This window comes from Temnothorax nylanderi, unplaced genomic scaffold, assembly GCF_030848795.1.
Source record: "Temnothorax nylanderi isolate EJ_2023f unplaced genomic scaffold, tnyl_v1.0 TNYL_tig0072_pilon, whole genome shotgun sequence".
NCBI classification, from domain to species: domain Eukaryota; kingdom Metazoa; phylum Arthropoda; class Insecta; order Hymenoptera; family Formicidae; genus Temnothorax; species Temnothorax nylanderi.
The window spans coordinates 179,292-203,554 of NW_027249134.1; the positions used below are offsets into that span (position 1 = coordinate 179,292).

Genomic DNA, 24,263 nt, shown 5'->3' on the forward strand with positions numbered 1-24,263 from the left:
TTATAAAAGAATTAATGATTAAAACAAACGTCGGTCATTCTTATTTAAGAACAATCAAAGATTCGGCGATAGGAAGATATAGGGGAGGAACAGCGATCGATAGTGAATCAACTCTCGAAGGTGTATTATCGTAACGCGACCGGCGCGTCCAAGGTGGCCGCGTTATCGTCGCTGGGATTTTTTTTATTGCTCGGCTTTTATTGTTTCCCCGCACGAGAGAGCGGAGGTGGGCGGTTGGAATGTATCTTTGGTCTCCAAGAGCAAGATTGATCACCACTGCCAACTGTGTCGGAGATGGTCGCAACACTCTTGCCACATACCGGGAGGGGGGAAGGGGGAGGGAGTCAGCGAGTGTCCCCAGCACGAGTGGCTCTCAGATACTACTCTTCTCTCTTTCTCTCCCTCCAACCATCGGAGCGTTAGTTTGTCGACGTGTCTTCTACTCGAGGTTGGGAAACCCTGGCGGGATCTTGTTCAACATTTACATTTACATTTACATGTCGAACGGGGATCGACCCTCGGCCAGCCTCGTTAAAGGACGAGCGAGCTAGAGCGAGGAGGTGGGGTAGGAGAAGGAGAAAGAGAGAGAGTGAGAGGCATCTGGGACGAAGGGCACCAGAGATACATAGACGCGCTGAATGACTATCACTGCTGTCGATTCGTCGTATATCGCGAATCATGCCGATCGATCGAAAGAACGACCGAACGCTGTATATCGGAATGCTAGCGGCTGCCTCATAGCGGTTTCAATTAGCCGGAAATTTCGTTAGCTGCTTATTCGATCAGGTAGTTGCTGTAGGGTGAACGGTCAATCGGTAATTAACCGCTCGAATCGCAAACTTTGACTTTATACATTGTAATATCGAACGAGCATTATCAGCACACATGGCTATATCGCACCCGATCGCACCTATGAAATGAGATACAAATGATCAAAAGTAGTGTAAAATGATTTCGCTACGCAAATCTTGCTGTGCATCATTTTAAAAGAGAAGAAAAATTTTAATTTCAGAGAAATTAAAGAATGTGTGTGTGTGTGTGTGTGTCACATTACCGATTAATCAAGTTAACTCTAAAAATTGTTCTGAAGCCAGATACAAATTAATATGTCGTATTTGCGTGTTTAATCAATTCCACGATGACATTGATTGAACGTTACGAGGAAAAAGATCGCGCTCTCGTTTCTCGTAACGAGCGTGTCCGGGAAAACGCTCGTCTTGATCGATAAGCGAAATCCTTCGAGATTCCTCCTGCCTTCGCCTTGATCGCGATTCCTCGATTCCTCGAGAAAATAGCGACAGCGGTAGAAACGACTGTACCTTTATTATCGATTTGTACAGGTATACATGCACTTTCTGAATCTCGAGAGTTGTGTATGTGCAAACTTAACTTGAATCCGTACTTTAAGAAGAATCCATACTTTAAGAAGGATTCGCTCCCAGTTAAGTCGTTCTTTTTCTGCGTTAACGAAAACTTCCGAGTATTCATCCAAAGACTTCGAACGGGATTATTCGTTCTTTCCTCTCATTAAACTAACGGTAGATAAATCAAACTGCGTATCTATTCGATGTTTCGCTCTCCTCCGGTTTCTCGCCGTCGCGATTCTATTTGGGGAAAGTTAGTACATTGAAACTCGGATATATCTCCTCGACTTCGCAAAGTTGAATTTTTCGCGTACGTTATCGCCGCGCGGGCGGAGCGAGCGATCATTTCCGAGCGAAGCTTTGAGAAAACGAACAGGTGTATCACTTCTCGCTGCTCTCACATGGATAAAACGATTATCGTTCTCACGACGGCGGCGTATAAGACCGGGCAGAGGAAAGGTTGCGATGCGTGAGAGCTGGCTGGCGGGCGAGCCAAGCTACCCCCTCTCGGTGGCGGCCTCGAAGGAACGAAGGGCCATACGAGGGATGCGCGCGCGCGCGCGCGCGCGGCCGAGAGAAGGAGAAAAAGGCCGACTTCCTTGTAGACTATAAACGGTTCACCCCTCGCGTGACGAAGGCATTTACCGAAGGCGATATCGTCCACGTGGTGGAAGACGATCGAAGCCACTCTCTCGTCGCTCCTGCTGGTACAAGCGAGTTTTTAACCACCCCGTTAGATGGCCACTCCGAGGATCACCGAGAATCTCGCTATCCCCTACAGCGGAATTTCGCCCCGCCAATTTCTCTCTCCCCCGCGTGTTTTACGTCACTAAAAGTCCGCGAATGAAGCGACAATTTTATTGCCCGGGGCGTTTTTCACTCCCGAGTGAGAATCCTCCACGGATGATCGATCGCGACCTCGCGATGAACAAGCAAGAATTCTGTCTTCCGGACAATGCTCGAGTCGATTTTGGGTAAATTACGTTTCTATAAATATTCCGTATTGTGTTACCAAATATTCCGTTGGAATTCATCGCGCCCCGGAGCCTCATGAATTATTTAACCGGCGATATACCCCCCTCCTCTCAACATCGAGAAGACGGTAGAACTCCGGGATCGCCGAGGATTTCCCGAGAAAGCCGCGACTTTTGGCACCAATTTCTCCCCCGTTATATCATCTTTCCGCTTCTCCACTCTCTCTCTCTCCCTCTCCCTCTCTATATATATCTATTTATCTATCTCCGTCTTTGTCTTCTTTACTTAAGCGCTGACAAGTGCTCTCTCGCGGAGGACGAGTCTCGTTTAGCGGCGCGCAGGTTCAGGGGGGGAAGAAGCAAAAACCCCCAGGGGTAACGTCGATTGTGTCATACAATGGCACGTGTATTTGAAATACGCGCGAAATGCGCACCTGTGCACACGCACACACGTACAACGTTGGCACCGAAAACGACACATCCCTCGCGTGGATCACGCGTTTCGGAGCGTCTGAGGCATGAGATTGCTCGAGATCCTCTCCTCCGCCGACCCATTCTGCCGGCTATGCGTCGTCTAACCTGTAATATAGTCATAGCGATATATACATCTTAGCCTATAATACAATCATAACGATATATACGGGCCAGGGGGACCCGTAATGCCCGACTCGGCGTGCACGTTCGCGCGAATCCGCGCGCGTGTACGTGCCCCGGTCCGCCGCGCCGCGCCGTTGCAACACGGACGTGAGATTACGCGGCGGGATGAGAAGCGAAGTTACGTTGCACGAAGTGTCCCAGAACTGTCGAAATGTTCCCTCGACCGGGATCGCTACCAAGGCAAATTAAGTGAAAGACCCTTTGATCCAAATTTCGAATCGATTTTTCTGCAACGAAGATTTAATCTGTCATGTGTTTCTCATATTTTTTTACGCTAGAACAACCAACGTTATTTTGATATATGTAGACACATCTTGTGTATAAAATTATAGAACTTCAAAATTAGAATGATTGATGGAAAATAAATTGGCATATATCATGTTTTTATTGCGACAAAAATCAACATAAATTTCAACAAAAGCACTTTAATAATTTCTGCAATTTAAAATAGAAAATTGAAATCTGTCATTTTGACGGGGTCGGTTGTTCTAATATTAAACTTCGGTATATTGAACATAAATTTATTCAAGAATAACGAATATAGAAAGCGCGTTAAATATATTGTGCAGAAATCTTGCCTCTCTTGCATGAAAATACACTAAACGCTAAATTTTATTTAAATTTAAGATTATTTTCTATGATCAAGATATTTTTTTTACAACGCTGATGATCGACCCAATTAATACGAGCGGTTGTATTGCCGATAACGATGTGGGAAGATATTATTAGGACAAACTCATTCCCCATTCCTTCGAATAAGTTAACCATCGTGGCGGAGGATCTGCGTTATTCAAAGCGCACGCTTCCGCGCGCGCCAAGAATTTCACCACGTGCTCTTTCTCGGCGCCCTACCGATCCCGCATATGTCCCTTCTATTAGTTCACCCCAACGGTACGTGCTCACCCCTTTCTGGGACGAAGGGCATTTGTTAGCGCACTCGCTGCGCGCCGACGTTGATCGAGCACGCGTACGCCCTTAACGCGTTCCAAAATCTCTACCATCCTAAAGGGATTTTACGCGAATCATACAAATCGTCTACACGAAAACTCTGGAATACGCGGAATAATTTCATCGATTGATCATTATTCGAGTAGAACGGCCTTCGATCGTTGAACGGATGCCATTGTCCGAATCTGGGGCGCTTAAATTTAAATAAAAGTAATATGAATGGAGAGCTCCGAAAACTTGATGTGTGCGCTTGTTCCGCAAATATCGACGCCCCTTTATAATTATTTCATATATACATTGCATTGTTGATTGGCGATAGCCAAGAATTAAATTTCTGCAATCATAAATTTACAATATTAAGGGGTAATATTGGCAGGCGCAATGCGAATAACAATAATTATTATTATTAAGCATTATTTGTTAGGCGCTCGAAGAAAAAAGCCCTCAAGCGTAGCAATATGCATACATTTAAAGATAAATATATACAAAATGATTGAATATTACATATAATATATAAATGTAAATAGCGCAAACGAATGTGCAAAAGGCATGTTTGAAGCAAACTTACTTAGCGACGTGAAAATATACGTGAAAATATCTGTATTTACAAGTTAGAATAATTATAATAAGTAATAACAAAAAAGTGTATGGTGCCTATCGAAAATTTGACATGTATATATAAATATGAGAGGAAAAGAAAGAAGAGAACAAATATTAGATAGACAGATGTCAATCAATCTTTTAAGCTAGAGCAGTATAATTAATTGTTATAATCAATACGTATTATAAAAGTATATTTCTCAGAAACAACGATTAAATCTCATTATTTTTTTTTATTTGCTATCGCGACGAAGCTAAAGTATCAATATTAAAAATATTCTTTCCGCACCTAGGGGCTAAATATCAATGTTGTCAGAGTATCCTAAGCGTCTACACTACCGTCGCGAGTCGCGCATAATCCGGTTAGTGCGCGCAGGATCGTTCGCAAGAGGATAGGGATTCTATTAATTAACAATGGCGATTAACGAAATGAGCACCGCTCACACCGGCAATGATATCGAACACGCTCCCGGTCGTTCCATTCTACCGATTAACTGTGATTTCTGCGCAGAGATTTCGGATCTAATTTATCGAGGTGAGATTAGAGACGTGTTTTTCTAGCTGATTGCCTTGGTCTAAGTCGAAATTGACCTTAAACTTTACGGACGTTAGTCGTTCCTTTTCTAACGTTTTAAAAAATTACACGTTTACACGATACTCGACGATCATTCTCACGCGAGAGAGTATCTCAAAGTAACCAATCGAGATTTAATTATGTTATGACAGAGGCGGCACACGGACATATGAAATAATTACGCCGCTTCGCTCTCTCGTAAAGGCAAACGGTCTTCCTTCTCGCTGCGAAAAACTTGTTTGCCGTTAGGACGAGGTAGTCGTCTCGAGCTCTCTTCGCCAAACGATCGGCCCCGCGTTTCTTTTCTCCCCCCTTTCCGCCCGCGGATACGATATCCACTTTTTGTGCCGTAACGAGCGATTACTTCTCGCTCATCTTTCTCCCGTTCCTCTGCTTCTCCAGCCTCCCGCTGCTTTTTAATGGCCGTTCACGCGCGTAATCGGCAGATCCGCATACCCGCGCGTTTCCCGATGATGATGCCCGGCCTCGTTATTTGCGCAGGATCCATTGTCGCGCGTGCGAGTGTGTACGCGAGTCGTTCCCGTGCACAAGTTTCGTCGGACGCTGGCACGTTGTCCGACGCGCATGCATGGCACCGCCGGCGCGCGGCGCGCCGATGTTTATTCAACTGCAGCTGCATCAGCGAAGCCGGCGCGGGCGTCTAACTTCGAGTTGCATCGCCCGGCGCGTTATTTCCATTAGCGGTAGAAGTAGATCTATGCGCGAAGAGCGTTCGCCTACAATTCGAGACAGTAATTCTAGTATGCTAAAGTTGCAAATAATCTTCAAACAATTATAGAATCTAATTGCAAATCGATATAAATATCAAACGGCAAAAGAAATACGTAGAGTAAAATATTTCTGTGCGGCGAGAAGTAATTTTTGAATAATTGAAGAGATGAATTGTGTATACGAAACGAGGGGGGTATCAAAGAGACTTTTTAAAGAAGCGAAACACAAATCACACACGCGATAAAGTATATATGTTGCAGACATTGCAGTAAACATTACAGTAAAACAGAATGTAAAAAGGCTTAAGAATCGTGCGTTCTTGTTTTCGATGTATTTACCGCCGGCGAGGAGAGAGAGAGAGAGAGAAAGAGAGAGAAGGACGATTTATATCCGATGTGTGTCCGCTTCTCGTGGAAGCGTGCAAGATACCTTAAGAGGCTCCCGCTTACGTCACCCGATCTTTGGGCCTCGTACCCGGGGCTCTCCAAAGACCTATTACCTTATTTACGATTCGCACGGCCATTATCTCCTGGCAACAAAGTGAACCAGCCGGTTTTTCGATACTATCCCGCGTGTGTATATACCCGCCGGTGTGAAAGAAAAAGGGGAACCCTTTTCGCGGACGAGAAACGAGCACAAAAGACACGCACAACACAGCCGTGGCGCAGTTTTGCGGTCGTGGCCGCGTCGCCGAGAACGGAGGAGGACTTTTGTCTTCGTTTCTTAATAACACGCGCATCCACACGGAGACACCGCGTGGGGCGACCCTGGCAGAGCTAAAAGTGCTCACGCCACACTCCGCGATATTATCAAATTATGGATACGTTAAGAACAAAGATGTCGGGAGCAGGGTTTATTTCTGTGAAATTTTATCCGCGATATTACTGCTATAAGTGCGAAAATAATATTTCAATAAAATACGTTTTATAAATAAATTAAATAAATCGAGTAAAGATTTTCGCGGCGCTACTTCGACGAAAATATTTCTTTTGCGCTTTTAGGACGTTGGTATAAAAGTAGCAATTTCGATAAATAAGTACCGTCGGGGAATAATGACCTGGTCGACAGGCAGGTCTCTAATTTTGGAGTGTACGATTTAAGTTTCCGTTCAGTATTTATAAATCGGCATTTACGTCAGACGTGTGCTACCGTACAACGGTAATCGATCTTCTTTGCTATTTTAAAATCTCTTTATGCAATTACGTATTTCGTCTCATCTTATTTCCACGTCCTTCGAAAAACACGAGTACATTGGGGCGAGCGGAAAAAAGAACATCTATTCATTTCTCACGTTGAAAAAAAAAGTCTAATAAACGAAGTCGAAAATACAGCTTTTATCGAAAACTCTGTAAAGTCGCAGTCGCAAATTTTTGCGATGACCGAAATGGAGAGAATATTTGCGCGCGAACGAATGTTGATGTTTGCCAAATCGCAGAGAGGTATAGGTACGTTAATTTCGGCCGATGGCTCGTGGTGGACCGTCGCTATTATGAGAGCGTCGCTGTAAAGAGAGACAGGGAAAGAGAGATAGTTTCGATGAAAACGAATTTGTCGTTGGCCGCGATGCAACACGATGCGTCGCGCCGCGGCGCAACAACCTGTTCGATGACTTTTCCGTTTGATGATTGCAACAAGTGAGGCCCACCGCCGCCGCCGCCGTGCGCTCTCTCCCGCGCTCTCCCAAACCATTTTACCACCGACAGCCACTCCCCGTTTCGCATTCAACAAGTGGCCAAATCATTCAGCGCGGGGCCGCGATCTCTCGAAAAATCGGAATTTTTGCGCGCGCACTGGTCGTCTGGCCAGTCATCGACCGATCTATCAAAAATGAGATAGAGTTCCTCGCGACGCGCGACGTGGCGGCGACGTGGCGCGTCGCCGAGAGACGCTAAAGTCGAGTGTGCCGAGTGGTATCATTAACGTTGCCGTTGAGATTGCAATTCTATATAGCTTATTTTTGCAGTAGCCAATTTCTATTTTTGTAAAAATCCACATATATACGTGTCCCCCCCCCCCCCCGACGGCGTAATAATAGTATTCGGGCGGTTCGCTCTTAAGAGGTGTGTGCGCGAGGCGCATCCTTTCGAAATTCGATTGACGTCCTTTCGCCGCAACGTAATCATTACTGTCATCGGAAAGCGCCGATCTTTTCCTCCGTAATTTCAGCCGGCGCGCCAAGTGCCATTGGTGGTGTGTGTATGTACTCGACGTTCTCTCTTTCTCTCTTTCTCTCCTACTAAAGAGGAACCCGTGGTGGTGGACTCGAACGAACCTCGTGGTATCCGGTGGAATGGGTCTCATTAAGGACGCCTTCACACAGCCCTTCATCCTTGGCTCTTCAGGCCCGCGCTTTCGTCCCTTCATCTCTTCCCTCTCTTTCCCGCCTTCTCCAGCCTTCTCTCGCCCCCGCTTCGAGATGCTCGTCTTTTATACCTGGCTGCCCCCCTGCTCGCATTTCTGGGCTTGGTCCCGTGTGTTTGCGTGCGCCTTATGTGCCCGAAGGCCATTCGACGCCTGCTGGTTCCTTGTCATCTTCGACTTTAAGCACGTCGTGACTTAATGTGTTTCCAAAGGTATCCGGCGAAACGAGAAACTCTCGCGTGCTTTTTGGCCAACGGTCTACCACAGATATTTCTATAATATGCCGCAGGTAGAATTTACAACTTTGCAACATTAACGAATAAAGTCTTAAAAACTGAAGAAATAATCGAGAGATTGAGACTGCATGCTATTAACGGTAATCTACAATAATAATGATTATTTTTTTTTAGACAATTATAATCATATTAGGGTGTATATACATTTCGAAAAGAAAATTACATGGTTAGACTATACTTATAATATATACTAACATGTGGAATACCAAGCAAGCAAGGAATACAGCGCAGGCTGAAGTTAATTTTCAAAAATAACGCGTGCAAGTTAACTTTTTTTTCTGTAAAGATTGCGATTTTCAATAATGAGCGTTTTCCCGTGCTCCAATAATGAGCCAGCTGTCCGCAGATACGGTTGGTTCATTTATTCGTATTAATAGCCCAGGGATATCCGCACGTGGATGGCTGACTGGCCCCGGAGCTAAAAAGATTAAACACAATGCCACAAAGTGACGGCAGGCTGCTTGTCGCGGATGCGGCTTATTCGTCGCGATCGTGTTCCGCGCACGGTTTTAACGCCCACGTGCGCGCGTATCCTCTATCGCGTCCGCATTGTCGTGTATACATAGCTAATTGAATCCCTTCGTTTCTCCAATTCCTTTTTCTCCTTGCAGGGTGGCGGCGGTAGCGGCGGGGCTGCTGGCGGGCTGAAATTCACGGTGGCGGACACTTGCGAGAGGATCAAAGAGGAATTCAATTTCATCCAGCAGCAGTACCACTCGTGAGTATCTCTCTTTCTTTCCTCGCTTATTTTCCTTTTGGTCTTTTCGTCCTTGCCATTCGCCCCCGTTTCTCGGGCGTTTATATTTTCCTTTAGTCTCTCTCTTTCGCTCTTTTCTGTTTGCCATGTTTCCTCGAATTTTCACGATTATTCAAGACGACGAGTTTTCCTCTGCATTTTTCCTCGTTCTCTCGCCGACTTTCGACGGTGCTTTCGATTATCGATTCGCATTATTCGATGCATTTTATTCTTACTTCGAAGGACGGGATTTTGTTATACATTTTTTTATTCAATAGTATTAGTACGTATATTACTTTTGTAAAGTAATGAAAATTTATCTTATATTCTACCTAATCGTTTCTGATTTTTCTTATATTTCAGATTGAAGCTTGAGTGCGAGAAGTTAGCTAGCGAGAAGACCGAGATGCAGAGGCACTACGTTATGGTAAGGCACTTTGTAAGTTCCTTTTTGTGTCTTTCCTCTCTTCGATCGAGTCTCGTTACCTCTTTCGTTTCGCAAGTCGAGAGCGGTCCAAACCGAGAACAACTCCGACAACAATTTAGTTCCTTAATCGTGAAAATGTCGGCGATACTCGCAGCTATGCTTCTCAAGGTTCGATAATCCTTTTATGCGCGAAATGCAACAACAAGCAAACAAGCTTCGGTAGAATATCGTAAGAAACTTTATACCAGAAGTAAGGGAAAGAGTATCGTTGCTTTCCTCCGAGTTTCGGCGGAATATTTAATCCGACATTTCCCACAACTTGTGCGAAATGCATAGGGTCCTTAAAAATAAAAAAGGAAAATCGATTATCGGCTTCGCGTGCATCGCGAGGATGCTCTTCGAGGATGCTCTCTCGACTTGCATTCGTATTGGCACGCGAGAACACACGCTAGGCACGCGTTATTTATCGATAACGCGAGCATGAAAGAACAGGACATTACGTAAATGAAGGAACAGCGTAAGCCGTTCGCTCGGGGAAAAATGATTGGATATTATTTTCGCTTCATATTGCTGACGGCACCCCACTTTGATTTAGTTCTATCAGCGCGAAGGCAATTAGTCCAGCCAACCGTACTAATCGTATCGTCATCGGTAAGGAGCTTACTTGGACTTAGCTATATCAAAGTGCAGTACTAACATGGTCCAAAATATTCGCCGCGAGTACTTCTCTCGTTGCTCTCGTCTTCTTCGCTTCGAGACAAAAGCTGGATATTATTATTGTCATTTCTACGATAAGTTTTTTTCCTTTACAAGACCATAAAATTGCGTAAAGTTATCTAAAGTTGAGACAATTATAATTTGTTCGGGAATTGCGGCATACATTTAAATTTCTGTTTCTTATTTATATTTGAATTATTATTTCTAAGATAACGGTACGTCCATTATTTGACATTTCGAGTAACGGATAATTACTTGAAATTGGATTGTGGCGTATACTGAGAATTTGGTCCCAGGTCTCATTTCAAAGGCGATATACCATACATGACGCGTTGATACCGGAAATTGAATGAAATATTGGCTCGTCCGTGTCATCGTGAATAGCCGCTGCAAAAAGTCACGCATCGGATCGGAATCAAGTGCCTTCTTAGAATTCGCGTATAAAACGCTTAAAGCACACCGTGTGAAATAAGTTTTAATTTGTAACTCTTTTTTAACCTTCATTGTAAAGATATCGTAGGCGTCAGTTTTGAAAAGTTGGTATGAAAAGTTCCGAGTACCGCATATATAGCGCTACTTGTCTCCCACAGCAAATCAAATTCGCGAGAGTCCCGGCGACTAGACTGAAAATAAAAATAAAAATCAAGCAGGATCGGGACAAAATCTTTTGTCCCGATACAAATTCAGCGTTGCACGAGAATGCGCTCTCGCAGGGGCACCGGGCTTATGCGTTTCTGCAAACCGCTTTCGAGATACGAAAGCGAACAGCGCGGATTGGAGGGTCAATAACCCCGTTATGTTCAATAGACGCAAATTTCAGCGGAGCTAAAGGCACATTCCGAATGTTTACTCGATCGCTTTTTAGAATTCTAGTATTGTTCGTAGAGATTGGAAACTGAAACCAATATAATTTCAATAAGTCTAACGCTCATCATCATCCGCGTTATCACGCTTGTACATAAAGATGCCAATATATGAATCCAGATTGTGTAAAAAAAAACCACGAAATTTTGCAAAGATTATTCTGGTAATCGTTAGTTTATTTTAGTTAATATTTCATACTTGGCAGAATATTTAATTTCGGTTTGTTCTTAACATTAAATAATCGCGGAAATACATCGTTGTAATTTTTGAAACGTTCCATTCCTATCCGTTAATTCTCCGAGGTAAGTTCAAACGGAGTGCTTCAATACAGGTAGCTCGGATTTGCGCGCTTAATGCATTCCTGAGAAATATGCAAATTCAAATTCGCGCGAACGCGAAAGGCCGATGGTGTTTTGCATGCGAAAATTGCGCTCGTTTTACGCGAGCTCCATTTACACCGTTAAAATACGCGCGACTTAAGAAGTGCCCCGGAAAATCAACCGCGTTCGGCAGATCGATGTCCTCACCGTGATCCGCCGGCATCCTTGGATTCCGAGGTCCTACACCACTGTCTGCTGTACGGCCGATCGTAATTGTCGCGAACTATACTGTCTCTGTAAACTGCTACACCGATGTGACACCGTGCAAGCAACCAAGCAGCAAGCTGGGCCGAGTGGAAGGGAGTCGGGGGTGCTAGAGGGAGTGGATAAGGGGGGTCGGAGGTGACAGAGGGGTTGATGGGGGTTGGGAGTTGAGCCGGTAATCGATATCTCCAAAGTAAACGAAGAGAGAGATAGAGAAGGGGGTGGCAACAGGAGGTGGAGGAGCAGTTGGACGGGGGCCCGGCGGGGGGGGGGAGGAGGAGCGGGGAGGGGAAGGGATGAAGTGATAGAAGTAGCGAGGAAGAGAGAAGCAAGGCTCGTCGAGGGAAAAGGGAGCGAGGAAGAGATGGATAGACGAGAGAAAGAGGGGGCGAATTACAGAGACAGAGAGAGAAATTGATGTCGAGGGTTTGTCAACCACTGACAAGTATTATATACGTGCAAGCCGGAGACGCGCGCCGACGAGGGCGTGGAGCGTTGGTGTGCGCGGCACACAGTACGTACACCAACGCCGCGCCAGCCGTGTCTCTGATATTCTAATTCCACCCTCGTGTATTCCGACCGCCTCTCCTACCATCTCTCTTCCCGCCGTCGTCGCCACCACCGCCACCGCCGCCACGCGCGCGCAACTTCATCCTTCGCGATTTTCATTAGGGTAACGCGCCGCGTAAATCCGCGCGCCGCTTCAATTTTTGCCTCCTTCCACCCCACGACTTACCCTTCCCTTCCCTCCCTCTCGTTCGCTTCACTCTTTTGTCCGCTCCGTCTTACGGATCATCGCCTTTCTACGTCGTTATGCGATATCTTTCTCTTCTCTCGTCGAGAGATACCGCGCCAATCATGTCACGCTCCCACGGACTTGATTGATATACCTGTACTTGATTTATTTCTAGATGTTTAGATTGTAGATGCATTTTGGATTGTATGAATTCAGTTTACGTTTGCATCGATCTTAGAATTTCTGCAGGTGATTCTTCTTTTCATTTTCTTTAGTTATTACTTTTAGCATATTAAAAGGAAAAGCATGTAGAATACTTGTAAATTGAGACCGCACTACGGGTTTACAAAAATTCTATTTTTATCTTTATACTATTTGATCTTCCTCTGTTCACGTTTTATATTTTCACTCTGCAGATTTGAGGAATATATTTTCGGGAAATGACATTTTATCCTGAAAAATACACAATAGAGAGACTGATTCGACTTAACTTTTTCTCGCGAAAACATTCTGGTTTCAACTTTTATAATATATTTGTTTGTTAATTTATACACTACAAAACTTTCCTTTCTTTGTCTGTAAAAATTAGAAATGGGGAAAAATTTTGGGTCATTGTGAAAAGTTTCTGTTCGATCGCAACGAAAATAACCAATGCTCGCAAACATCTGACATGCTCCAATTATCACGTGTGAATCTTTGTTCGAATTTTTTGAATTGCTAATCATCTTCCATTCGATTGTTTGCAGGAGTTTTTATCGCGACAGGTGCGACGCACATCTTCGGTGAATTAATTCTCCGGAATGTAGCTTTGAACGAAGCCCCCTCGATGAACGCCCTCAACTCCTATGTTTTGAAGGCGGGTGGGAGGAGGGGAGGCTAGCGTCGTTACGTATCGTCAAAAACAGACGGAGCATAAGCGGAAAGCTCCGAATCCCCGGGCCGTCAGAAAATTAATTTGATTTCCGATACGCGAATGTAATGATCGAGCGAGCGAGGGGAAAAAGAGAAAGAAAATTCGATGGTATGGATGAGGGACCAAAAAAAAACACCAGGGGAATAAAACGAAAAAAACCTTATCGAAAACGGGCCCGAGGTCGTTGCGCATCTCCGACCTGCCCGCGAACGAGAAGACTTTCCAATTATCTATGTTTTTTCTCCGCCGCGTTTTTTCGCGCTGCAACAAATTAAACGTAACCCACATCCCTGGGGCACGCTTCTCGATTACTCTTTGTTTTCCTCCTGTTTCCACAGTTCGCCGTTTGCTTTCCACCCCTCGACTATGCCGCGCGCGCGGGCATACCTGGCAGATTGCATTTCTATCCTCCTGCGTTACGTTGTGTCCTTCTCTCGAAAAAAAATTTTTTTCCATCAACACTAGCGAAATTTTGCCCCGTCACGCTTCGACTGTGACGGGTGTTCGGTCGGCGATCCTTCCTTTATGCGTAGAAAATATCTTTACACAACGCGGGTTTTAGTTAAAATATTTGCATTGCTATCTTACTGCGTTACGTTATTAGTTACGTACTATATATCGTGAATTATTCTATACACGTCATATTTTAGATTAGTATCAACTTACTAATTCTTGAATAAGTTAATATTATTTTACAAGTACCAAATATAAATTTGTGCAAATTTATATTGTTAAAAAATGTTTTTATTACAACTTGTTATATTGTAGTCGAAAATTGATGAAAATTTTTATTGCATTGTGGTAGTCTTCTTTATCTTAATAATTTACGGGTTTTTTTTTTCAAAAATATGAAATGCAGAATACCGGCGGAGAAAAATTTCGCGTCGCACTTCGCGGATGCATGAGTTCGCGCCTCGAAACGGCTTATTAATTATCCGTTAATTATCCGCGGGCGTAACGTGTAAATTTCCGCGAGGTGAGTCAAGAGAGTGGATGCGAGGGAAAAAGGAAAATGGAGATAGGGAGAGAGACGAGAGAACGATAGACTGAATCGAAGTGCGGTGCAACTGGAAAGGAGAGCACGAAGAGAGGGAAGAGAGAAAAGGGGAGACAGGAGAAAGAGAGAGAGAAGGGACGAAACGAGGGAAAATGTCGAGAGAGCGACAAACGAGGTCGTCCAATCATCCTATATCAAAGGCTCGCTACTAAAAGATCCATATCGAGTAATCGGAGGGGGCGAAATTATCGGTACAACTCTTATTATTGGGTTCCCAGGCACGTGAAAATAGAAAATGAGAGACGGCAGATGAGATCGATATCTATTTTCTCTTTCTCTCTCTCTCTCTCTCTCTCTCTCTCTCTCTCTCTCTCTCTCTCTCTCTCTCTCTCTCTCTCTCTCTGCCATCGTCGAGAGAGAGTTTTCTCGTTATTTGATTACCGACTTACGTCGATATCTTGCCTCCGGCCATCCAAGTGGAACTTCACAATGCGTGCAAAGCATCCGCGACGCGAGGTAAACGTTGACAAATCGCGTGACAGATTGCAAAGCGAGCTTTCTTACTCCACGTACGGTCACGCAAAAGCGAAGCAGAGAGAGAGAGAGAGAGAGAGAGAGAGAGAGAGAGAGAGAGAGAGAGGGGAGGAAGACAGCGCGCGAGGAGAAGTGATAAAGAATAGAGAAACAGAGAGTGAACAATACGGAGGGGTGGGGGGGTGAGGCCCCTCATTGTACGTGCTAGTCCAACGGATAAATTATGATCGCTCTTTACCTAGCGTGGCGGTAATCGCAGCGCGCACTTTTTCGTAGTCCGCGAGAGCTTCGAGGAAATATATTATCGAGTCTCTGTGCTTGTCGCGCGATAAGATCGCCGAGCCGAATCAACATGCACCGCCGTAGGACAAAGCGCGCCGGGATCGTTGCGCAAAAGGAGGAAGGCTCCGCGCGCGTGCCTTGCCCCAAGTTCGCCAGGCGTAGTTATCGACTGCATTATTAAGTCGGTATATTTCCGTGGCCGATGCTATCGATCTCCGAGCCCGAGTATCTCCCAGCCTGGCCTGACGTGTGTATTGCACTTTCCCTCCCTCTCTCTCTCTCTCTTCGCCCTGTTCTTTCCACCTTTCTCTCTCTCTCTCTCTCTCTCTCTCTCTCTCTCTCTATCTTTCTCTCGGCAAACCGCCGCGCCGCCCCCGAAGCCGTTCGTTTCCGAACGAGAGCGGCTAAAGGCGGACACGCGCGGCGCTAAGCGACAGCCACTAGCCAATTTACGATCGCGCAAGCGCATCCACCGGACTGCATCCTACGCTCGGATGCAGTTTATCGAGACGCATGTACGCGCTGGATCGAACGGCTACTACTACCTACTGCGGGCCCCCTTTGGTCTGACCCTCGCCCGCAGAAATTCGTCCACGAGAATGCCGACGGCGTGAGAAGATCGCGCCGGCAGATCCATCGATCGCTTCCAGCGATTCGATACGTCTCGAGAATCCCACACTTCGATGTACATACGTTCTATTTTAAGTTCGGAGAAAATGCGGAAAAACCCCCCCGGCTTTTAGCACTAAACAGGAATGTATAAAAAATAAATGTCACGATTATAAAATACGATCATAAAGTTGAGATAATGTTACAAACGTAACTATTTTTCTTTACATTTAAACCTATAAGACAGCGACTTTAAAAAGCTCATGCGAATAATGCATTTCTGAACGAACATTTGATACTTGAATTGCAGCTAGCCAATTTATGATTATGCTCGCATGCATAAGAATCATAGCAGTCGTCAATCTAGTTTGAATGTGGTTTTATGATTGCGAACTTTGAAACGCAATGATTTTCCAGTACAGTTCTCTCATATTTATGACTGCGTGCCGTTTGATATTTTAACCGTATATTATGTACTTCGTATTCCTGAAAAATTTACTTTATGCAAACTGAAAGCTACGTCTTTCTTGTTACAGTATTACGAGATGTCGTACGGCCTCAACGTTGAAATGCACAAACAGGTAAGGTTTACCATTCTAGTACCTTTTTTTCGAAGTAATGATTAATCCAGCGATTTAAACGAGATCGTTCAGTATTACTGTCCTGCAATCAAAAATTTACTAAATTAGATAAAATAGTGTATAAGGTATCGATAATCGATAGCTAAAATATTTAAAACAGATGGAGATTATTCCTCTTCGAATATATTCTTAGAATGTATTCCGTGTACTTGTACTGTTCAAACATTGCAACAGTTAGATCGTAAGATCAGACAATGTAATCTTTAACCAGCGCGGCGTTGCGCGAAGTTAATCAAGATCACGTTTAACTCGGATACTAAGTATCTGAGTGGCTCTTCGTTAATTGAGCCCGGGGTCAGTGAATCGTCGGAATCGGCCGCGGCCGCAAATGTGGGGTGCGGGCGGCGCGCGCGTTTAGGCCGGGAAATCGTGTAATTTCGGCTAATCAGGGGAAACACAGCGGCGGAGCGGTCCCCTCTGTCAGCAATTTTCTTAAAAGCGGCCACGGGTAGCCCCTCGTCGCCACGCGGTCATGCTCAAAAGTGGGGCTCCCCGAACTCCAAACAACCCTCCCGCCGTCCCGGTACAACGAGCTGATATTCATTAGCATTAGCGGCCGATCATTTCTCACCCTCGTACCTCGAGGCGGCGCTTAATGGGCCGAGGCGCGGGGAACTACGTTCTCTCGGGTAGTTATAGGGCGTAACATGGCGCCAGAATCACCGCGGAATTGTTTCCAGCGAATAATGTACGGAAAATCATGGCATCTTTTTTTTGTAAAGGAAAAACATATGGTGCTATTTTAATCGTCTCGCAACCCGAACTATAAGAATTGTCATTTAAAATTAGAATAAGGTTATCGAACTTGATTTATTAACAACGGAAATTGGAAACGTCTGTGTGTCAAATTCAATTAGCTAAAGGTTTTGTTTGATTAAGTTTCTTATCTTGGAAAGATAATGTATTGAATAATTAAATAAAACTGAATTCTTTTTCACGTAGACTATTAATGTAAACTCGTTAAATTGGTATATATTGAGGAATCTGAAAATACATTCTTCGATATATATTACTTTTTCTCTAAAGAGCGCGATAAAACTTTTGAAAGATCCGCTTCGCGTTCGTAATTTGTAAATTTGTCGGATAATAATATACACCGGATATTAATAAAAATTGGAAAAGTAAGATCACTCGGGTTCGCTGGGAAATCAAGTCAGGACATCGCGACTGCACAAATTGCAGCGGAGATAATGTAACATGGCGAACTCGCTTCTCTGACACTAATTGGAAGAGAAATGAAAAGTTATCGGTTCTTGGCGGCTCTCTAATTAACCGTGATAATATCGCGCCGATGCCATGCGCTCGTGAACGCGCGATTAAATCTCTTTTCCCAGCTTATTCACATTAATTGCCATCTTCCAAGCGCATTAGACGATGATTTTGCGATGCACAAAACCAGATAGTCTTGAAAGAAATTAACTTGATAGATTTTTGGAAAAGCTTGTGTTACGCAAATAACGCAATAATCTAATTCAGCAGTACACGCCTTGTTATTCATCGATGTTTCATTTTCCATTTCTTCCGCTATCAGCCGACTTAATGGACCAAAAATGTATTTATTTCTTTCGTCGGGGATGCCGCGCGGCGTGTCAGTCTCAAAATCTCTCCCTCACTCGGCAAAAAAATAAATAAATCAAGCTCCCTTTAGTCAATCCCCGCCACTTAGCAGGCTTTCGCGTCGCGGTTTTCTCGCTCCTTTTCAATTTGAGCCCCCGAATGAAAACAATCTTCCCCCTACGAGGTTAGAGCCTTCTGTATCTCTGCCTCGTCTCTTTTTCCCGTTTCGCCACCCCTTTCGTTTGTACCCTCTTCGCTCTCCCTCGCTCCTCGCGCAGCTCTTTCTCTCTCTCTCTCCCTGCATTCGTTTCTCTCGCGCTTTCTCTCCCCTTGATTTCCGTTCCGCTCACCTCTCCCAGAATGCTAGCCATCCCTCGCATCTGCGACCCTCGTATCTCCTGCCCCTCCTGCCACAGCCCGAAGTCGACATTTGCCTCTCACCCACCCTACCGCAGCCACCACTTTACCACTCTCTACTCGACTAACTCGAATTTGTTGGCGATGTCCCAGTTCTTGTAGGTACGATTACTTCTCTCGCTCCATCCGTTCCTCATCCCCAATAGCAGTCTTGAGTTTTCTCCCTTCGGTCACCCTTGCTCGCGAACATTGGCTCGATCGTTCGATTTAATTGCACGATATAGATTGCGACCGGTCGGTCGTCGCAATATTCGTCTCTTGATTCACGCGGTGAAGAAATAAAGTTTTCAAAACTTTGACATCCCTCGTCATCGACTCTATGTTAATACCGTTTACGACGAAGAATCTTGGAAAGATTTTTCGACCACTCAAAAGTTGGGAAGACTCGATGAAAATTATTCCGCTTTTAATCTTCGGGTTAATGCGATATCGTTCGTTAATATCGGTGATAAAGCGTTTTATCAGTCGTCACACTAGATTCGCGAACCCCGTCGAATTTCATCGTGCGAGCTTCATGGAAAACGAGATTCGCGGCAATAGAGAAAAATGGGCGGCTCGCGCAAAAAGCGCCCGCGACTACGCAAAAGAAAAGCGCGGAAGAGAAAGGGTGGGATAAACTGGGCGAATCAGAGCGGCGGCGAGGACGAGACGGGAGAGCTAAAAACTCATCGCGACGCGACTAGTCGCGCGTTACGTTCTCGCCCTATTCATCCATCGAGTTGTACGTACGTACGTACGTACATACGTACATTCGGTTGCCGGCGTATCTGTCCGATAACGCTTATCGCTTAATTGAAAGGGACATCCTTCGGCGTAGCGGCCGCCTGCTCGTTGTCCCGTTCGATTAAGCCGCGATCCACGGTAATATGTCGCGGGTACATTACGCGCACGCGATCACGAAATGGGTCATTACCGAGTCTCGGAAAGCCGAGAGAATTAGAAATGACACACGACGAAATACCAAGGAAATGAGGTAAAAAATTAGTTGCCCGGCGATATTCGTTTCAACGTTTTAATATCACCTCATTAGTTAACATTAAGCCACGCGGGTGCGTTTAATTGGAAACTTGTCGCAATGAAAGATTAAGAAACGAAGAGGAATTTCAATTCCGTTTTATTCGCGACAAAAATCATCGTTAGGTATCTCTTCGATTTTCTCAACTATTCTGTATTAAAATTATTTCCGAACGAAGAACCGCGGATGGCAATAACTTTTGCCATCATCCCGGAAGAGAGTCAAGCCGCGCTCAGAAGTTGTTACGAATCATATCGTTTCTAACGTGGGAATCCTTGGAGCGGAAATACAGAATCGGCGACGGCGTTCTATTGAAAAAGTGCGTATCCCTTAGGAAGAATATTGCCGCGGCGTTGTTGTTGGCGTTGTTCGTCAATATAAGAGTAACTACCATTTCCCCATCGCGGGTTCGCCCGGCGCGGCGTCCGATAAAAAATGTGCAGGCTGACCAATTGCGTATAACTCACCCTGCCTTTCCAGTTCTTCCTACCTTCATGCATATATACGTCTATCTATCCGGGCTCTCTGTCTTCTGCCCTCTCTGGTCCTCTCTCCCTCTCACCTTCGTTCTTTTTCCTTTTTTTTTTTTTGGATTCTCTTACTCCGTCTCTCTTTCAATGCGCGACCCCTCTCACTCCATCTCCCACAGGTTCTCTTTCGGCGGTCGGGGGTCGCTTTTCCAGGGTTCTCTCGTTCGTACACACGTGTTAGCGTGCGAACGCGCGAGCGAGCGAGAGGAGACCGGCGAGAAAGAGAACGCGCGTGTACACATCTCGCACTCGCACTCGCAATCGCGCTCGCACTCGTACGCGCTTGCTCGCACGAACACCTACGCCGCGCGCACATACACCCTCCTAGGGGTCGTGTATTCGAGTTCTTTTATTTTGCCCTGTGGAGGTAGCAGAGGGTTGAGTCGAGCGAGAGCGGAGAGAGCGCGCGAGGGCTGGGGGCGATGACATCGATTTTTTACCCGTTGCTAATCTCAATGTTACCTCCACCTCCTCCACCTCCTCCTCCTCCTCCTCCTCCTCCTGATCTACCTCTACATCCACCACGTCCTTCCCTACCTCCCATTTGGTCATCTCCATCCCCTTCCTCGTCCCGCCTCGTCAACTCACTTCGTTCTCCCTGCTGTCGCCCCCGCCCCCTCGTCGAGCCCGTACCTCGACCATCCGTTTTGCGGGAAAACGTGCATGTGCATCGGGCACATTCGAGAAGGAATAACCATTTTTTCGTGCCGGACAACACTCGCTCTGCATCGCCCGCGTCCTGCAAATTCTCCTCGTCTCCCGACCGCCGCCTCCGACCACCTCCCGCAATCCCCGACACTATCCCTCGCATCCTCTGTCCATTTTTTCGTCGAACCTTTTTTCGTCGCCCGCCCTTCCTTCTACACCCACCTAACCGTCCCTCGGTTCGCTCCCTCCCCCTTTGCCACCTACTGTCGAACAGGGCGAAATCGAACTGACGTGGACGCGGCAGTTTTCCATCTTTCTGTTCCCCGTGGGGGCGATGACATTTTTTTCGGTCTCTCAACTTTTAGATCTACGCGGCTGGCTCCTCTGACGTGAAAATATCGCCGGGGCGATATCGGCGCGACGTTTCTGTCGAATGTAAACCCGCTATTAAATAATTACCGCGCGAATTTTACCCTCGCCAATTTACTGTCAACGAATCATTGAGATTGGACGAAATAATTCAGTCGATTAAAAAATATAATTACACGCGGTGATTCCCGATTATTAAATTTGTTACTTCACTATTGAAGAACAGAAATTCATTTGAAACTGTCGTCGTATGTTCGGAAGGTAATTGGGCGACACAAAGTGCAAATATTTCTTTCATGCTGCGGTTGCTAAGAAAGTCACGTGGCGATCGTGAGCTTAATCGTGATCCGATTCGATCGACGCACATTAATGAGTAGCCACCCTCCTGCTACGAGGGTGAAACGAGCCACGCTCGTATGTTCGTCGAGCACTCGTCGTCGTGCGACATGTGATTACCACGATGTAGCCTCGCACGCCGCTAACATGCGTGTCCTATGCGTTATATACACACAATTCGTATCGCATCCCTCTCTATACAGTCAGCCTCGATTTCTCAATTAAGCCTCATGCGTGACGTTAAACCTATGCACGCGACATTAAATTTCAAATGAATTTCCAGTGTTACTTGCGCAATTTTACAAATGGATCGGTCATTTTTGAAAACGACATGTGCCGCGCTGTAATTTTTGGAATACGGAGATAGGTGACGGAATGTATTTAAAAAAGTGGCGCATTTACGGCGCGAGTCAAAAGAAATTATCTATGTCTCTATCATCTACTTGCACTACTCACTTTGAAAACAGCGTAGAGAATTAAAGCGCTTTTCATTTCTTCCTAAAAGTCCGCGATATTTTTCATATGCGCGTTTACCTCCGAAGTGATGCGATAATAAGATAAATCGTCAGAATATTTAGCTGCCATTTGAAAAACACATTTGATTCGATTATCCGTCGTGTGTTCGCAGACGGAAATCGCTAAAAGGTTGAACGCGATAATCGGGCAAGTGCTTCCGTTCCTGGCGCAAGAGGTGAGTCTTTGACTTTCTGTTTGGCACGCGTGCCGTGCGATCTCACAATCGAGTGTGACGACGACGCGATAATGATAGCATGGCATTGCAGCATCAGCAGCAGGTGGCCAATGCCGTGGAGAGGGCGAAGCAAGTCACCATGTCCGAACTGAACGCCATTATCGGGGTAAGTAGCCGCTCACCATTCAACTTCCTAAGTCATCGGCTTTAATGAGGTGGATCGTAAGAGTGCGTCCAGAAAAAAATTCTTTACAACTAAATAATTCGCTATATATCGGCGAATTTAATCTTGTTAATTGAATAACTGTTAATTGAATAATCGACGCGTTTTCTTCTTAATTCTTGCAGCAGCAACAGCAGCAAGGTCTCCAGCAGCTATTAGTGAGTATTTTACCCTACATTCGATGCATAGCATAAATTTATATTTTTTTGTCATTTATTAGATGACGATTTGCAACCGTCTTACATGATTCACCTTAAGGTAATGCCTTGCGACATTTGACTTACAAAAATTGCGAAAAAAAATCCACACGTTGTTAAAAACGGATTACGCGATTAGTTTTACGACAGCCCAGCTAGAGATCGTGATAACAAAGAAATGCAATTTTTTCCGTTTAATTCATTGATGGATCTTCCTAAATATGTATTACCGGAAATATTGAATACCATATATTGATATTGTATCGCCAGTCACGCGGTTAATTGACGTGCGAATAAAAATAAATTTAGAATGAAAACATAAAGCGCGTTCGAGAAAAAGAAAGGGCAGGAGAGAGGCAGAAAAGGAACGAGAGGGGTCCAGTATTACAAAGGTTTTTTTTTTATCTTGACATCGCAGCAACAGATCCATGCGCAGCAACTGCCCCACGGCGCGGTGGTCGGCGGTCTTCCGCCGGGCGGTCTGCTGGGCTTCGCAGGTGCGGCCGCGGCGGCCGCAGCCGCGGGTGTGCCGCCGCACTTGGCGCCGCCGCCGCATCCCGCGGCCGCGGCTGCGGTCCAGGCACAGGCGCAAGCGCTGCTGAAGCCCGCCGATCTGCAGCAGCATCGCGCGGCCGCGGAGACGCCCGAGGACCGTAAGCCGATCGCCCTGCCCGACGAGAGGCTCGGCCACCGCTCGGTCTCTCCGCCTGAGAAATTTCGCAGCCGCACGCCCGACCTCGAGAGCGACTCCAAGAGGCGGAAGGAGGAGAAGCTAGGACACGTGAGTACCATTACCAGCATTGACACCGCCCGGCCGGCGCGGCGTTCTCTCGCGACGTCGCGTTGCTCCGATTTGCTCGAATCGATCGGTAGTTCGATCGGACTCCGAGGTGTTTTACATTACAATTTTGAGATCTGACTTACCGGATGTCTCTAATTCAATATTTTTCAATAGATTTTTTAAATCAGAAATCAAATTTTTATTCAGAGACGAAGTATAAAGTTGAAAGGGAACGCTCTGTAATTTCACAAAAATCGAAATGTCTTTTTCGTTTGAGATTTTTCCCCTTCAGAGAGAGAGAAGAGAGAAAAAAGTCAGCGCATCGGTAACGCAGGTGCGTGCTGTTGCATTGAATATTGCTCGTTGGTCAGTGCACGCTTAACTACAGAGAGACTCGCGGCGTCGAAAAAGTTGCGCGTTTAGCTGAGAATTAAAATGCTAATTGCAGCGACGTCGAAAGCCGATAAAACGGCCGACACTCTCGGCGATCGCTGAGCGACGGAGAGGGCAAAGAGGGTGGTAGAATAAAGAGACGCACGGAGCGAGCAAGCGCGCGCGTTATATCGCTGGAAAGTAAACGTAAGAGTAATAAAAGGGCCGAGTTAGAATCGAGTTCGGGCCGCGCGATAAAGGATAGGAGAGCGTCGATACTAACTTCCACTTAACCGTCGAATTCGCCGAATAAAAAAAACAAAGAACAGAGAGAGAAAGAAGAGGGGATGGAAAATACGCTCGGTAGTCTCGCGTGCCGTCTATGTCGGCCTTTCCTCGGCGGGAGCCGAGCGTCCCAAATGCAATCATGCGTCGCGGAAGTTTCCATCGAAATCGGATTACCCTCGTCCGCCGCAAAGGCGGAAAAAAGGACCGCGACTTCCTGCCGGTCAAGAACCCGCGAGAGTCCTGCCTACCGTCTGCGTCTGTTAAGTCGGGCAATCGTCTATTTTGCTTAACTA

The 24,263-nt window shown here is 45.7% G+C and overlaps 1 protein-coding gene across 10 annotated transcripts in view; it reads left to right on the plus strand.

Annotated features, from left to right (window-relative positions):
* The window catches only part of Gro (TLE family member transcriptional corepressor groucho), a 69,977-nt gene that overhangs the window by 23,982 nt on the left and 21,732 nt on the right, over positions 1-24,263 (plus strand). For 6 of the 10 annotated variants that reach the window (XM_071708860.1, XM_071708859.1, XM_071708861.1 and 3 more), the window contains 8 exons: positions 9,118-9,224; positions 9,606-9,681; positions 16,442-16,486; positions 22,047-22,109; positions 22,188-22,275; positions 22,458-22,490; positions 22,553-22,590; positions 22,948-23,310. In XM_071708860.1, coding sequence (XP_071564961.1) covers positions 9,118-9,224; positions 9,606-9,681; positions 16,442-16,486; positions 22,047-22,109; positions 22,188-22,275; positions 22,458-22,490; positions 22,553-22,590; positions 22,948-23,310 — 813 coding nt within the window. Of the gene's footprint in view, positions 1-9,117; positions 9,225-9,605; positions 9,682-16,441; positions 16,487-22,046; positions 22,110-22,187; positions 22,276-22,457; positions 22,491-22,552; positions 22,591-22,947; positions 23,311-24,263 lie in introns of those variants that run through there. The other 4 variants (XM_071708864.1, XM_071708865.1, XM_071708866.1 and 1 more) reach the window with 4 other exon arrangements.